Consider the following 16,398-nt stretch of genomic DNA (forward strand, 5'->3'; position numbering starts at 1 on the left):
GAAGTTATTAAAGTGGTACATAAAGTCTGCACCAAATTTAATAGGAATCCATCCAATAGTTTTTGAGACATTTTATCTGCTCACACAAATGTCAACCTAAAGGCAATTTGAGATTAAAGTTCAGGGGACCATCCCCTGAAGTTATTGGCACCCCCTCTAAATGTTGAGATATGAGATACAGCTTCTATTGCCCTAACTGAGTGTTACCACAGATCATCTAATTGAAGTGATGATCCTGAATCTAGTCTTATTTCTCTCCACCCTCTGACCCTGTCCAGGCGTCCTTCACAAGGGAAGTGGTGAGAACATCTTCGTGACCGAGCAGCCCCCGGTGGTCCTCAGCATCATGGGAAACGGACGGAGGCGCAGTATCTCCTGCCCCAGCTGTAACGGCCTGGCAGACGGCAACAAGCTACTGGCACCGGTCGCCTTGGCAATGGGCACCGATGGTAGCATATATGTCGGGGATCTCAACTTTGTGCGAAGGGTCTACCCATCTATGAACACAACTGGCATCCTGGAATTAAGGTATAATCATTAGAAGGCTTACACGTTTTTAGATGGATGGGCTGGTTAGATTAAAGTAAGATGACAGGTGACGCAGAGGGAGAAAATAGATATTTTCGGTACATTGAACATGTAGGATTGCATCCTCTATAAAAAAAAAGTAAAGTGAGACACTGGGGATGGAAATGTACTAGATTTTCTCCAGGGTGTTTTACCCATGGCTAAATGCTGTTGTTCACACCACAGCCAGCTTTGTATTGCTCTCTGTAGGTTGCTCTCCGCAGACTGTGTGAATTAAAATGTGCTTTTGTCTTGCTTCCTTCCTCAAAGGAACAAAGATTTCAGACACAGGTAAGATCCTTACAACTATAAAAGAAAAGTTAACAATGAAAAAGTGCTTCATATAAAATCAAGCTTTTCACTGATCACGTATTCTTTTCATGTCGCCTTCAGTAACAACCCGACCCATAAGTACTTCCTGGCAGTGGATCCAGTATCTGGGGCTTTGTTCATCTCGGACACTAACTCGCGCAGAATTTACCGCGTGCGCTCATTAACGGGAGGCCGCCTGCTGTCGGACAATGCAGAGGTGGTTGCTGGGACCGGGGAGCAGTGCCTGCCTTTTGATGAGCGCTGCGGGGATGGAGGCAAAGCCACTGAAGCTACACTTATGAGCCCCAAAGGTGAGCCACTGGCAAAAACTCTAAGGAAAGAATTAGGTTAATGATTTATTTTTGCTTTTTTAAAATGTGTTTTTTGGACCTAAGACATTTAAGTTGGTAACCCTGTGGAGGAAAGTTGTGACATTTAATTGACTTTTATTGAATTTATGAGGAAACTAGTCCTTAGTTGCAGCTCTAGGTAGGGAGCCAACGTATATATCTGGTTATGATTACAGATCCATGATTAAGGGATCATAAATTGTTGCATTCAGGTGAATTCTTAAAATGCCATGTTAAAAAATGCCATGTTAAAATGTGCCCGTCTTGTGACTCAACTAAAGCAGGGCAGACACAGAGGAGGTTATAAACCAGGTTAACGTTGAACTTATTAATGGAATTATTTTTATGGATCACAGAACATTGTGACACCAAACTGTCAAGGATGTCACTCTCATATTTCCTGCCTCTGACACCAGTGTGTGTATGTAGGACTTCAGATGATAGTACGTACGTGTATATATATATATATATATATATATATATATATATATATATACACACACACACACACACACACATAGGAAAAGTCAGAAAGCACGCATCAGCTTGCCCTCTCTCTGCCTTATCCATCCTTCTCTCATTTACACTCTGCCCTTCCCTGTATCCTCCATCTGTTGTTGTGTATCTCGTTGCGTCTAGGAGTTATTTCGGGGCACAGTTGCCTCGAACAAACACACCTGTCTTGAATGCCTGCTGCCTGTTAGGCCGAGGAGGCTGACACAGCACCACTGGTAAACGAGAAGAGACAAGGTAGAAAAGGTGGGGGGGCAAGAACAAAAAAAGAAAGCAGGAAGGAGAAACCGAGGAAGGAAATAGAGTGCAACAGATCACTTGCTTTTTCTAAAGAACCTGCTTGCAGTCTACCTTCGCCCTCTGGGGGGAGCATGAGCTCGGCTCCGCATCCCGATGACTCATCCCAAAACTAACACTTCTCCAACAGTTCAGTGCCCCTCACATCACTTGTTTCAATGTCATCCAATGAAGCATTGAACAATCGGGCTGTCAGGGCTGCCATCCGTTTCCAGCCGTTGGAAAGAGTGCGGTTTAATTGACTTAAAATGTCTTTGGGTTGCCCCGCAGCGTTTGAGTTATGAATCGTCACTCACGGTGTTCATCTCTGCGTTGACAGGTATTGCTGTGGATAAAAACGGGCTGATGTACTTCGTGGATGCCACCATGATCCGGAAGGTGGATCAGAACGGCATCATCTCCACTTTGCTGGGGGCCAACGATCTGACTGCCGTGCGGCCGCTGAGCTGTGACTCCAGCATGGACGTCAGCCAGGTACGCCGGTCATAAGAGGGAAGTGCAGGAGACACTCGGGGTGATGGAGTGATGGATGATGATCTAACGGCCCAGTGAGTGCTGAGCTTGTGTGGACACGCGCCAGGAGGTCAGAGAGGGACTGATTTAGGGAGGGATTAAAGAGACTGTGGATAAATGAATGGATCAGAAGAGAGTAAAGACCGCAGTCACTTAAAAAAAATAAGAGAGACTTGTGCGAACCTTGGCGTCCTTTCAAAACGCCTCCTTCAGCATATATATTATCTCACGGTTAACTTTTCTTTCTACAAATTAGGTGCGTCTCGAGTGGCCCACGGACCTTGCAGTGAACCCCATGGACAACTCTCTCTATATCCTGGAAAACAATGTCGTCCTACGCATCACTGAGAACCACCAGGTCTGTACCACAAGGCTCCATTGGCCCGGCAAGACCCTTAGGGTGGCTGTGACAGGATTTAGTGCCAATTAGGCTTTTCTCAAGCCAATTTAGAAGTAAAAGTTAAAACATGGTTTTCAAAGTTTCACACTGGCGGCAACGTTACTGATTAATTAGCTCTTGGAATATTATACTTTCTCCAATTCATTATGGGAAGTTTAACCGCAGGTCTTTTAGAGAGAAAAGGCTGCGCACTTTTTTATATTTGGGGTATTATTATCAGTTTGATCATCGATTTTCTGTCCTTGCCCACAGGTGAGCATCATCGCAGGTCGGCCCATGCATTGCCAAGTGCCGGGTATCGACTACAGCCTCAGTAAGCTGGCCATACACGCGGCCCTGGAGAGCGCCACCGCCATCGCCCTGTCCCACACCGGCATCCTGTACATCGCCGAGACGGATGAGAAAAAGATCAACAGAGTTAGACAGGTATGAGATGGAGAAAAGCTGTACACAGCCCCGTTGTTGTTTTAGAATGAATGTGTTGGGCGTATTTTATTGGCAAGCAAAAACTGACAGCACAGCTGGTCGGGCTGCGTGGGTGTTTCTATTTTTTTAAGGCATTCTGAGATTGTTTCAGATCTACAGACACTACATCCCTCTGGTTTGATAACACAAAATGAGTTGCGCTTGTGGTGAGACATTTTCTTTCATTGCTTGTTGACTTTTGTTTTTTTGTAATTGCATTTTTCTGTCATTTTTTCCCTAGGTGAGCACCAATGGAGAAATCTCTCTCCTGGCTGGCGTCGCCTCCGACTGCGACTGCAAGAATGATGTCAACTGCAACTGTTTCTACGGCGATGACGGCTACGCCCCAGATGCCGGCTTGAACTCGCCTACATCCTTGACCGTGTCCCCTGATGGGACCCTTTTCATCGCAGACCTCAACAACATTCGCATCAGGGCCGTGCGAGCCAACAGGCCGGGCCCCGCCGTCTCCAGCGTTGGATTCGGAGGAGCTGCGCAGTATGAGGTCGCATCGCCAAGGGAACAGGAGCTGTATGTCTTCAACGGGGAGGGGCTTCACATCCAGACAATCAGCTTAGTGACTGGTGAGCCACTTTACAACTTCACCTATGGCCCTGACGGAGAGCTGGCCACACTGGTGGATAACTGCAACAACACAGTGAAGGTGAGGAGGGACGGCCAGGGCCAGGGAGGGGGGGCCGGCCTGCTCAGACTGGTGCTGCTCCCAGAGAATCAGGTGGTGATGCTGGGACTGGACCCCACCGGAGGGCTGCGGAGCGTGTCAGCCATGGGCCAGGAAGTGGCTCTGATGGGCTACAGTGGCAACACGGGCCTCCTGGCTACCAAAGCTGATGAGACTGGATGGACCACATTTTACCAGTGAGTGTTTGGGAGAGCGTCCACCACTTTTCCTACGAGCCTGAAATACAAAATTAATGAGTTCACAGGTTTTATGTTCGCCATGTTCGACTGCATTCCCAATTATTCCTCTGACAACTCACACAGCGTGCTGCTGCCCCCCGGAGTTAGCTTTTACAACTGCAGCCAGTTCCTCTCAGGATGACTTGAAAAGGTTTTAGAGCTGCAACGATTAGTTAAATAACCAAATGATACATTTAGATAAAGATTATATTTGCTCTTTTGATCAGGAGTTTTCATTGGCTTAATGCAAAAATTAAAAGACATCACATTGATTCAATAGATCAATTCCTTAATTAATCTATAAAATATGAATGAATCGATGAAAAAAAATAATAGTTTCAGAACACAATTTTACTTTTTGAGTTTGTGAGTGTGTCCAAAACATGTGAAGGACAAATATTTACAACATCAGGTGGTATGAAAATGAAAGATACAAAGCCTTGTCATGGAGTTTTTGAATTTCTAAATTAAGTGTGTTTTCTGTGGCAGTATCCTTCAGTTTTGCCCTCCGATACATGTCGCCCTCCCCTCACCGCTCTGCTCCCGTCCCCCAGGTACGACAGCGAGGGCCGCCTGACCAACGTCACGTACCCCACGGGCATGGTGACGAGCCTCCACCGTGAGATCGAGCGCTCCATCAACATCGACATCGAGAGCTCCAGCAGAGACGACGATGTCACCGTCATCACCAACCTGTCCTCCGTCGAAGCCTCGTACACCGTGGTCCAAGGTAGGGAGACTCGCTCAGCCGCACAAACAGGACGTGCAGGGGGAAAACGAGCCGCTCATGAATTTTTAAACACTTGCAGAGGATGTGGCACGAAGGTGGACAAATGCTTGCCTCTAGTCATCAACACAGGGCAATATAAATCAATCAATATTTATGATATTAATTAATTATAGAGCAGCCAATAAAGTGGGTCTGTTTTTATGTAGTCTGAGCTTTGGCAGACTTTAAAGCTACTTCATCTCAGTATTCAAAACATACCCGCCCTCAGTGATGGTGAATATGCGCCGGCCTGCCGACTGTAATTGAAAGTCTTGTAATTTTCACTCCGCTGTGAGCCGGCTCCAGGAAATGATTTTCCATTCCTTTCCACATCCAACCCTCTTCTCCCTACCCGTCATGGAGTGAAATTACCAATATATAGCTGCTAATCCCAGCTGGGATCATCCTGCTTTTGAATATCATCACAGAAAAAAATATTCATTAACTCACACGGGGTGAATCCTCCTCATCCCTCAAGCTTCCTCCTCTCACGCACATCCGTAGAACTTAAAAACACAGCCCTCTACTTCCCCCCCCCCCCCCATGATCCCTGAGCTTATTTGGTTCTTTAAAGAGGAAGGACAAGAAGGAGAATAATGTTTCCTTGACCAGTGGCGTGACAGAAGTGTGAGTAGACTGTGAAGGCCTCGGAGAGAATAAGTTGTAGATGTATTCAGCTAAGTCCACCTGCGCTGCGGAAGGAAAGGGGGGAGAGTTGTTCGCAGAGCTGCAAGTCATTTAAGGCTTCCACCGCACTGTGTGGGTTTCAGCACACTCTCTGCTGACATACTCACTTAACCATCTCCCTCTCTTCCTCGCTCTCTTCATTAACTCATGGACAGTGAATTCTCGCCGGCCCTCCAGCTCTCGTTTCTCTCCCCCCCCTCTCCCTTGCTTCTGTTTTATTACGAGGTCGTTCAGACAGAGAGAGCAAAGAAGATTTATCTAAAGGCCGTTGCTGCCAAGTCAATGGAAAAAGCTTCACTTGTCTGTTTGAGGCATTGTTAAAAATGTGCCTGGAGCTTTATTACAAATTGGCCTTATGGATTACTGTCATTTATAGAGGGGCTTCAAATGCAGACACTATCTGATCCCTTAACCTTTTGTAAATGAAATTATAAGGGGGGAAAAGCCTTCTTTCCGCATCTACCAGATATTTCTGAGCGTAAAAAATATTGTATCTCGTTTCAATCGCATCGTGTGATCGGGATGCTTGTTTTCAGACATCTGAGGGAACACTGTGCCTCAGCGTTAGGCATGGGCTTATCTGTTTCCATTCTTGTGTTTGCGAGTGAGTCATTAAACTGTAAAGATGGGCAGATTATAGATAGAGTCAGTTCAGCCTGACTATTTTCCTTCAGATTACTTTGGAGTTTGTGCAAAGAAGAATCAGGGCCATAAATATTTTATAGACATCAGTTGGGTCTTACTGACACAAGCTTCTCGGCTTAAGATTGTACTTTTCCTTCTCTAGCTAACTTGATTGATTTTTCCAGCAGAAGGCAAATACAAATTTTTAAAAAAATGTGTATGAGATACTGTGGAGGCAGGAGTAATGGCACGGAAGCTTACCAATGTATTGCTATGGACGACTGCAGGGGATAGTTTGTGTAATTGTGAGACTTTGATTATTTCCCAATCATCAAATTCACACAATAACAAAAATAAACTCTTAACAGCAGTAGACCAGCGACTTTGATTCTTCAAGGTAGAATGGCTGTTTATTTCTATAGATGTAGGTGGCTTTAGCTAGAACATAGATGGATGTAATGGCTTCAGTTCCCTGATGGAAAGAGCTTTGAGGAGGCAAGGTAAAGTGGTGAAAAATATAAAATATATATATATATTAGCTTCCGTGCCTTAACTCCTCTCAGACTTTTTACTGGGAGCATGCTGACTGCCATCTACTATACTGACATAAGTACCTCATGTAACCCCACCTCAAACATCCAAACTATCCTATTAAATTGTATTAATAACTTAATTTTTACAACATGTAGACCAAGATCATCTGGTCTTCCTAGTGGCTTCTGTCCTTGCCTCCCTTATACCTGTTTCTCTCCCCCTACAGACCAGGTGAGGAACAGCTACCAGCTGTGCAACAATGGGACCCTGAGAGTGATGTACGCCAATGGTATGGGCATCAGCTTTCACACCGAGCCCCACCTCCTGGCAGGCTCCGTCAGCCCTACGATTGGCCGCAGGAACATCACCCTGCCCACTGACAACGGCCTCAACTCCATTGAATGGCGTCTGCGCAAGGAGCAGACCAAGGGCAGGGTCACCGTGTTCGGGAGGAAGCTCAGAGTGAGTTGTCTTGGTCACCGCACCCCTGTTAGATATAATAATGACATTGAAGATGAAATAAACCTCTCCTTTCCCCCCTTTTCTTTAGGCTCATGGTCGCAATCTTCTATCTATTGACTTTGACCGCAACACGCGCACAGAGAAGATTTACGATGACCACCGGAAGTTCACGCTGCGCATCATGTATGACGCTCAGGGCCGGCCAGCCATGTGGTTGCCCAGCAGCAGCCTGGCGGTGGTCAATGTGTCCTATTCTACCACTGGACAGCTGGTCGGGCTGCAGAGGGGGAGCATGAGCGAGAAGACCGAGTTTGACCCCCAGGGACGCATCCTGTCTCGCTCTTTCGTAGATGGGAAGGTGTGGAGCTACAGCTACCTTGACAAAGTAAGTCACATTGTCATCTCGGTATTAAATCAAGGCAAGCAGGAATAGGTGTGTGGCGCAGTGGAATTGTGCGTTGGTGTTTGGATCAGCGGAGCACAGGTTCAAACCCCACGGCAGTCTGCATGTCGTTGTGTCCCTGGGCAAGACACTTCACCCCAAATTGCCCCTGTGGGGATTGTCCACAGTATTGAGTATGTAAGACGCTTTGGATAAAAGCGTCTAACAAGTAACACGTCATGAATAGCAATTTGAATTGCAGAATTTAGTGGAGTAATACATCATTTTCATGGTTATGAAAATGTGTCAGTTGAAAGCAATTTACTGCCGGTGCTATTTCACAGCAGGCAAGTCATCCATTGATAATGCTATTATATTAATCCGGATTTTCCCTCCCTCTCTGCTCCCAGTCCATGGTGCTGCTGCTGCAGAGCCAGAGACAGTACGTCTTTGAGTTTGACGCCTCGGGTCGTGTCACAGCGGTCACCATGCCCAGCGTGGCGCGCCACACCATGTTCACACACGTGTCAGTGGGCTACATCCGCAACACCTACAACCCTCCAGAGAGCAACGCCTCCATCATCCACGACTTCAGTGAGGACGGCCGACCTCAGGCCACGCACTTCATGGGCACCGGCCGCCGCGTCCTCTACAAGTACGGCAAGCTGGCCAAGCTGTCCGAGATCGTGTACGACAGCACTGCCGTCACTTTCGGCTACGACGAGACGGCCGGCGTGCTGAAGATGGTCAACCTGCAAAGCGGGGGCTTCTCTTGCACCATCCGTTATCGCAAAATGGGCCCGCTCATCGACAAGCAGATCTACCGCTTCAGCGAGGAGGGAATGGTCAACGCCAGGTTCGACTACACCTACCACGACAACAGCTTCCGCATCGCCAGCATGAAGCCAGTCATCAGTGAGACGCCACTTCCTGTTGACCTATACCGATACGACGAGATCTCTGGAAAGGTGCCAAAATGTTCCTCTAGTCTACTTTTCATTAGTTTTGAGCAATGATGTACAAAAAATATATATTTCAAAAACACATTTGTCTGTGGATGTACATTTTTTGGCAGCCACTGACTCATCTTTTCTCTAAACCTTTCAGGTGGAGCACTTTGGAAAGTTTGGGGTCATTTACTACGACATTAATCAAATCATCACCACTGCTGTTATGACGCTGAGCAAGCATTTCGACACCCACGGTCGCATCAAGGAGGTCCAGTACGAGATCTTCCGCTCGCTGATGTACTGGATGACGGTGCAGTATGATAGCATGGGACGGGTGGTGAAGAGAGAACTCAAAATCGGGCCCTACGCCAACACCACTCAGTACCGCTATGATTATGATGGAGACGGACAGCTCAGTGGCGTCAAGGTGAATATTTTGTTTGGAGAGAGTTTGTACTCTTTGATATAGATTTTTTTAAGCACTGTCTTATCTTTAGCATCTTCACCCTGCCTGCACTTTATTAAAGTGTTCTGAGGATAAAAAGTTCTGAGTCAAAAATGAAACGACACAAAACTAGTCTGTAATATTCCACTTTCATATTTTAAACAACCTCCTTCCTAATAACTACAGAATTTTTTATTATCAGAATTAGACATTGAAATGCCATTTTGTTTACCTGCTTTTTGTGAGAAAAAGATCCTTTAAATTGTAAATATGTTCTGTACTCTAAATGCTAAGAAGTACATGTGTTTATTTAATTTCAAAATCTGAGAGATTGAGAGATTTTTGCAAATACATGAACTTTGAAGAATTATTATATTCAACTGTCAAATTTAAAAACAGCACCCCCCCCTTCTAAAAAGGCTATACAAATGGTGTATATATATATATATACCACTGAGTTACATGTTTTTATCAACCAACTCCTAATCTTAAATAACAAAATATTTAGTAGTTATTATAAATCCCATAAATACCAGGTTGGTTAAATAAGTTTTATTTTAAAAAACCAAAGACTGGGAGAGTTTCTCTGAAATGTCTGTTGGTTGGCTACACAGTTTATCGACTTATTAAAGTATCTGATGTTGAATCTTGATTCCCTAGTGAAGCACCAACATTGTGCACCATCCCTTGTTTTCTCCAGGTGAATGACTGGTCCACCTGGCGCTACAGCTACGACCTGAACGGTAACCTCCATCTGCTGAACCCCGGGAACAGCGCCCGCATCCTGCCGCTCCGCTACGACCTCCGAGACCGCATCACGCGCCTGGGAGACGTCCAGTACCGCGTGGATGAAGACGGCTACCTCAGCCAGCGCGGCTCAGACGTCTTTGACTACAACTCCAAAGGTCAGCTGCTGAGGGCCTACAATCGGGGCCCCGGAGGCTGGAGCGTGGTGTATCACTACGATGGGCTGGGTCGCAGGGTGTCCACCAGGAACAGCCTGGGGCAGCACCTGCAGTTCTTCTATGCTAACCTGAACCACCCCACCAGGGTCACACACATCTTCAACCACTCCAGCTCGGAGATCTCATCACTCTACTATGACCTGCAGGTACATATCCCTTCTTTATATTCCGACTAATCTGCATATATTGATAATCTTTCCTCGGGAAACCTGAATACTTATAGGTTTCACTTTATAGTAAAAACATTGTACCCTCAATTTTATGACTTTCTCGTGATCAGGGACATTTGTTTGCCATGGAGGTGAGCAGTGGAGAGGAATACTACATAGCTTCTGACAACACTGGCACACCGCTGGCAGTCTTCAGCAGCAATGGGCAAATGATCAAACAGGTAATTTACAAAATCTCACATTCTTTTATGGCTTCAAAAATTAAATGAGGTGTTAAAACTAATCTGCATTGCAAATGTTCTCCACTTGTGTCACCCAGGTGCAGTACACAGCCTACGGAGAAGTGTACCTGGATTCGAACCCGGAGTTCCAGCTGGTGGTGGGTTTCCACGGCGGTCTCTACGACCCTCTGACTAAGCTGGTCCACTTCACCCAGCGGGACTACGACGTGTTGGCCGGGCGCTGGACCTCGCCCGATTACAGCATCTGGCCCAAGATAGGGAAGGATCCCGCTCCGTTCAATTTGTACATGTTCAAGAACAACAACCCCCTCAGTGACATGCTGGATGTCAAAAATTATGTCACAGGTAAAGGATTCATATGTTTTTAATGTGCAAATGTCGAATTATGTTGTATGAATTTCCCCATGGGATCTAGAAACTGATTTCTGAAATAGTGATCCATTAGACATTCTTTTCTCTCCTGTGCTTATGACATAATAATAGGGGGAGGACAAAATAAAAACTTTTTTTTCAGAATGATATTTATCACAAGTTACATGATGATGAAAATAGATTTGCTGCCAAAATAAATACAAGACAATAATGTGATATGACATACTACGAACACATAATACATGTTCCTTTTGTTTGGAACATAAACTCTGCTTTGAGTCTCATTTACAACCTGAGGTACTGTTGCACTCCTGTGGCCAAAATGGGTATTACAAAAAAATATATTTTTTAAAAGAATAGGAAATAAGAAAGATTATTCCACCTGTTCATATGTCATAAACTCTAAATAAAAGATAACATTTGAGATCAGACCTTGAATATTCATTACCATAATTAAACGTGCCCCTCAGGGCTTTGAGTATACAGCAGAATACTCAGCAGATCCGTAATTCAATCACATCTCCAGAACAAGCTCAACTTAGCTTGTTACGGTATGTCCTGACATTGTCTCTGATATCTCTAGAGTGCAGGAGAATCAGATTATTGCTGAAACAATATGCAAGTAGAATGTATTGCAGATAGTAAAGTAGCTGATAGCTCTGCATAACACCAGATGAGTCACGCAAGCAAACACACTTTCACTTTTTTATGAGGAAAAAAATATTCATTTGTGTGTTTCACTTAATTAATCCCCCTCCTGTCTGCCTTAGATGTGAAGAGCTGGCTGGTGATGTTTGGCTTCCAGCTCAGCAACATAATCCCAGGGTTCCCCCGACACTCACTCTACTTTGTGGAGCCGCCCTACGAGCTGCAGGCCACCCAGCACTGTGAGAACGGACAGGTAGGGAGCGCATCGACAGAATCAAAGCCAATATTAACCCTGTGATAGTGGCTCAGATGTTTATGTCAACACAGATAGTTAAAAACACTCTTCCTGGTTCTCTTGTAGCTCATCACGGGTGTGCAGCAGGCAGCAGAGCGTCACAACCAGGCTTTCATGGCCCTGGAGGGTCGTCTCCTCAACAAGGAACGGAGAAGACGCAAGGACAAGCCGGGTCACTGGTTCGGCACCAGCACCCCAATAATAGGCCGAGGGGTGATGCTGGCTCTGAAGGAAGGCCGGGTGGTGGCCGGCGTGTCCTCTCTGGCCAGTGACGACAGCCGTAAAGTGGCTCTGGTGCTCAATGGCGCTCAGTACCTGGAAGGCACCCACTACACCCTGGACGCCAAGGACTGCCACTACTTTGTGAAGGTCGGCTCTGCGGACAGTGACCTGTTAGCTTTGGGGCTAACTAACGGGCGGAAGTCACTGGAGAGTGGCATCAATGTGACAGTGAGCGGCCGGTCGAGGAGAGGCGTGACTGTGGAGTTTGCCGTTCCCTCGTTAGTACTGAGCGTTCGGTATGGGCTTGCTGCGGACGTGGTGGACGAAGAGAAGGTAAGACTGTTGGAGCTGGCCAGGCAGAGAGCCCTGGCTGGGGCCTGGGCCAAGGAGCAGCAGAGGTCCAGGGACGGGAAGGGGGGCAGTCGCCTCTGGACGGAGGGGGAGAGGCAGCAGCTCCTAACAACGGGCAGAGTACAGGGCTACGATGGATACTATGTACTGCCTGTGGAGCAGTACCCAGAACTGGCTGACAGCAGCAACAACATCCAGTTCCTCAGACAGAACGAGATGGGCAAGAGGTAACAGCCCATCAGACTCTCCCTCTCTCTCCCACCTTTCACTTCTCTAGATCCTGCTCCTTTTTCCTACCCAGCCTCCTCGGACCCCTCTCCTCTCGAAACCCACGGAGAATTAACCAACAAAAGGGGTTACTATGGAACGCTGCAGGGACTTTTGAAAAGAATGAAAGATATTATTGTTGATTTCACTGCCACAGGCAAAACATTTAAAGTTTAGTCAAATGTTTTTTTGTTGTTTTTTTGGAAAAAAACTTTGAACAACTGAAAAAGCACTGAAGAACTTTGAGAACCGTTGCTTAATGAATAAGAAGATTCCCCTTTTTAAAAAAGATAGTGATATTTTCGCCCATATTTTCTGGGTCACACTGAGAGCGGCGGCCATGACAGCTACTGAGCACGCGGTGGAGTTGTACTGCGCTGGATTCTGCGGCGAACGCTTTTCTGTCTCTAATAGACACTGAACGCAAAGGGACCAAAGTGGAGACAAGGCCACTCCAGAGTTCAGCCATTACAACTACACATCAAAGGAAGACGTCATAAACCGCGACACACAAAGGAAATGTTAAAGGTCGTCCAATACTATGAGTCGTCTCCCTGTCTCAGGCCTCCCATCGTCCACCACGGACCAGTCCTCTGCTGCTGAGTCAGCGCACATCCAACCAAGCAACACACAAGCTAACGGCATCCTTCAACAAAACCAAGCTGTTAATGGACTCGTAAACACTTTTTAAAAAAACAAAGTAAAAAAAAGTGATGGCTATATTTGTGGACAGTGTATCACACAGCATTGTTTATTTTAAATTGGGGTGAAGAATCATATTACTACATATGTGTCCGACTTCACTAAATTTCAGGATGTTGCGTATATCGTAGATGCCGTAGTTTTGTACGTTTCAGTCGCGGTAGAATTGTGAGACTTTCACCAAGGCACTTCTGTACAGAATGATCAAACACACCACTCACAGAGTCCGGAAAAAACATGCTAAGTTAGTATTTATTTTATTCTTTTTTATTTATTTATTCTTAGTACTATATGACAATCATGAATGAGTCACCAGTTCTATTCCAAATGAACATTAATGGATGAGTTTATTTTCTTTTGTAAAATATGTAAGAAATTTTGTTTTTGTATTAATTTCAGTTTGCTGCCGGGGGCAAATAATAGTCACTCTCAAAAAGAATAATTTATGTAATAAAGTGTTTAAAAAAAAAGAAGCGGTTTATACTTTAAATAAAGTCTTTAAAACTGTGAAATCTGTTTTTTCGAGCTATATTTCGATGTACAGTGTATAGACCTACCTTTATGCAGCACAGTAGAATATTGTCCAGAATATCAAGTTTTATATTTCTAAGAGGAAGTGGCTTGTAATGTGCAAAATCTTTAGCTGGTCTTACTACTCTAGAGTTTTGTGGCACTCTAATATTCCATATCTACAATATCGACCCAAAGTTTGTTGTTTTTGACTGTTTTTTGGTTTGGAAAGCAGAGGTTAATCTGTCCTAGATCCCAACAGCAGTAGCAGTAATGGATCCCTCTCACTGTGAAGAGACTCGTGCTGGATGTCATAATGTACCAAATCAGTATTATCAAAGGATGATTCTTATACATTCACTGAACGAGACTCTTCTGAGAACCTTATCAATAAAACATAATTGTTTACTTCAACTGAGCAGCGTGTAGTTCACTTTCATCTCGTTTTTTGTTTTGTGTTTGAAGATGATTGATGTTCTTTTCCACAGCCGTAATTCCACCAGACTTCCAACAGCTCACATTAACATAGGTGCACTGGTGTAATGGGAAAGCTCCTTTAATGAAAACAAGCAGATTGTGCCTCAACATCACTCAACAGGTATGTGTTTGCTCCATATATTCTTGTTTCAAATAAATAATAAATACACTCATTAGTAGATGAAAGGCCTGCCCACGCTCAACTACCGCTTTCCTTTCTTCAGACATACTGCTTACATTTCCAAACACACATGTTAGGGGCCGATATTCTTCTTTACACTGACTGTTCTTCGATTAGGATGTGCCATTTATGAAGCCATTTCAATTACGCCTGTTAAGTGCTTACGGATTAATGTTTTTCCCTGGGATAATTTTCCTCCACTCTATTGAATTTTAAATGCCTCATTCTCCCTCGACTGTGTTAAAAACAGGTTAAATTGTCTGTAATAATCAATATATTATCACGAAAATTGAATACATGACTACAGCGCCTTTAGAATGTATGTATATCCCCCTTTTTTACATTTTGTAATGTTATACTACTACGCTAAATATTAAATAAAATAATCAATCTACACTCAACTACCCCAAATGACAAACAGAATATTTAGATAATTTTTGAGCTTGGGTAATTAAAAGAAAATACCAAATTAACATAAAATGACAGACCTTTTTGCAATGGCACTTGAATTATAGCCTCCCGTTTCTCTCTTCGCTAATCTTTGAGACGGTTGATTGGAGTACACCTGTGGTAAATAATACTGATAGGACGTGATTTTGGAAGGCACACACCTGTGTATAAAAAGGTCTCACAGCTGACAATGCATAACGAGCTCAGAGACACTCACAGGAGACATGGCTTGTCACAGTAAGGAAAGCCCAGGTGTTACGAATAACACTAACGACAGCTCCTATTCAAGTGCCCCAGTGATAGGGAGCCAGCATGCGCGATACCAGGAAGCTGAAATCAAACTCGGCCATAATCAGTCATTATTTACACCTGTGCTTTTCCTACTGTGGCGAGTCAAAATGTCCTCCATGGAACATGCACAGGTCTGGGGAAGGCACCAAAAAACAAGTCTACAGCATTGCTTACATTTCAAATGGCTTCAATATTTGTGGAAGGATTTGCTTGTAGGCATAGAATTATCAAAAACGGCAATATTATGGCTGTGAGTGTAGCCTACGACCTTTTGTTGTTTTACAGCTCATAATTTGATTTTGAGTGTTGGTTCACTCACAGTTTTTATATTCTAGCTTTGTATCAGCAAAGAAAATGTCTTAAAGTATGCATTATTCAGAATGACCCCTCCCGTCAGATAGCCTACATGTAAAAAGTAGCGTTAAATGTTTTCTTAAGTAAATTCTAAACTACTTTTTTTCCACAACTGCCTTTGGGTTGTGTATCAGGAAGCCATGACACATCCTATAGATTCCCTGCTCAGTTGTGTGTGAAGCTGCCCCTACAGTTCCTATTTTTTTAATGTGAGAAACATACTGCTAATGTGTCAGGCAGGCAACCATGTGCCCTCAACATCCTGCACCAGCAGCTGGGTTATAAATAGTCGAATGGATCCGGCCTGGCCCCGTCGGCTACAGTATACAGATCTATGCTCCCTGCTCTCATGTAACCTCCCCCACACACATCGCAATCCATCACATATACAAAACAACAAAACCAGCTATTTCATGGGAACAAATTATTTTAATGCAAGTCATCCAAAGCAAAAAGGCATCCGACAGATCATTTGGTTTCTTGTAAGAAATCACATTTTATTCTTTTTTTATTTTCATTTTCCAGTTTTATCTCCAAGGTATGTAATAAAAATAACATTGGAATCATTTTTCATATCAAGATCACAATGAGAAAAAAAAACATTGCGGCCATCGACTGCCGACAGTAATCAAACATAAATCACTGTCATCTTTTTAAAAAATGCATTCCATTTATCGTCATATGATTCCACCTGAAGACATACGTCGTCG

At 44.5% G+C, this 16,398-nt stretch overlaps 1 protein-coding gene across 1 annotated transcript in view; it reads left to right on the forward strand.

Annotated features, from left to right (window-relative positions):
* Positions 1–14,298, forward strand: part of tenm2a (teneurin transmembrane protein 2a) — a 177,907-nt gene extending 163,609 nt beyond the window's left edge. Inside the window, 17 exon segments of the mRNA XM_071204656.1 lie at positions 279–528; positions 838–858; positions 961–1,190; positions 2,359–2,513; positions 2,809–2,910; positions 3,205–3,378; positions 3,659–4,296; positions 4,893–5,068; positions 7,179–7,414; positions 7,503–7,799; positions 8,207–8,764; positions 8,904–9,173; positions 9,892–10,302; positions 10,437–10,547; positions 10,646–10,913; positions 11,711–11,841; positions 11,950–14,298. Of these exon segments, the coding sequence (XP_071060757.1) occupies positions 279–528; positions 838–858; positions 961–1,190; positions 2,359–2,513; positions 2,809–2,910; positions 3,205–3,378; positions 3,659–4,296; positions 4,893–5,068; positions 7,179–7,414; positions 7,503–7,799; positions 8,207–8,764; positions 8,904–9,173; positions 9,892–10,302; positions 10,437–10,547; positions 10,646–10,913; positions 11,711–11,841; positions 11,950–12,687 (4,766 nt within the window). The 3' untranslated portion in view covers positions 12,688–14,298.
* The last annotated feature ends 2,100 nt before the right edge of the window (positions 14,299–16,398 follow it).

The sequence above is a fragment of the Pseudochaenichthys georgianus genome, chromosome 10 (assembly GCF_902827115.2).
Source record: "Pseudochaenichthys georgianus chromosome 10, fPseGeo1.2, whole genome shotgun sequence".
Lineage (NCBI taxonomy): Eukaryota > Metazoa > Chordata > Actinopteri > Perciformes > Channichthyidae > Pseudochaenichthys > Pseudochaenichthys georgianus.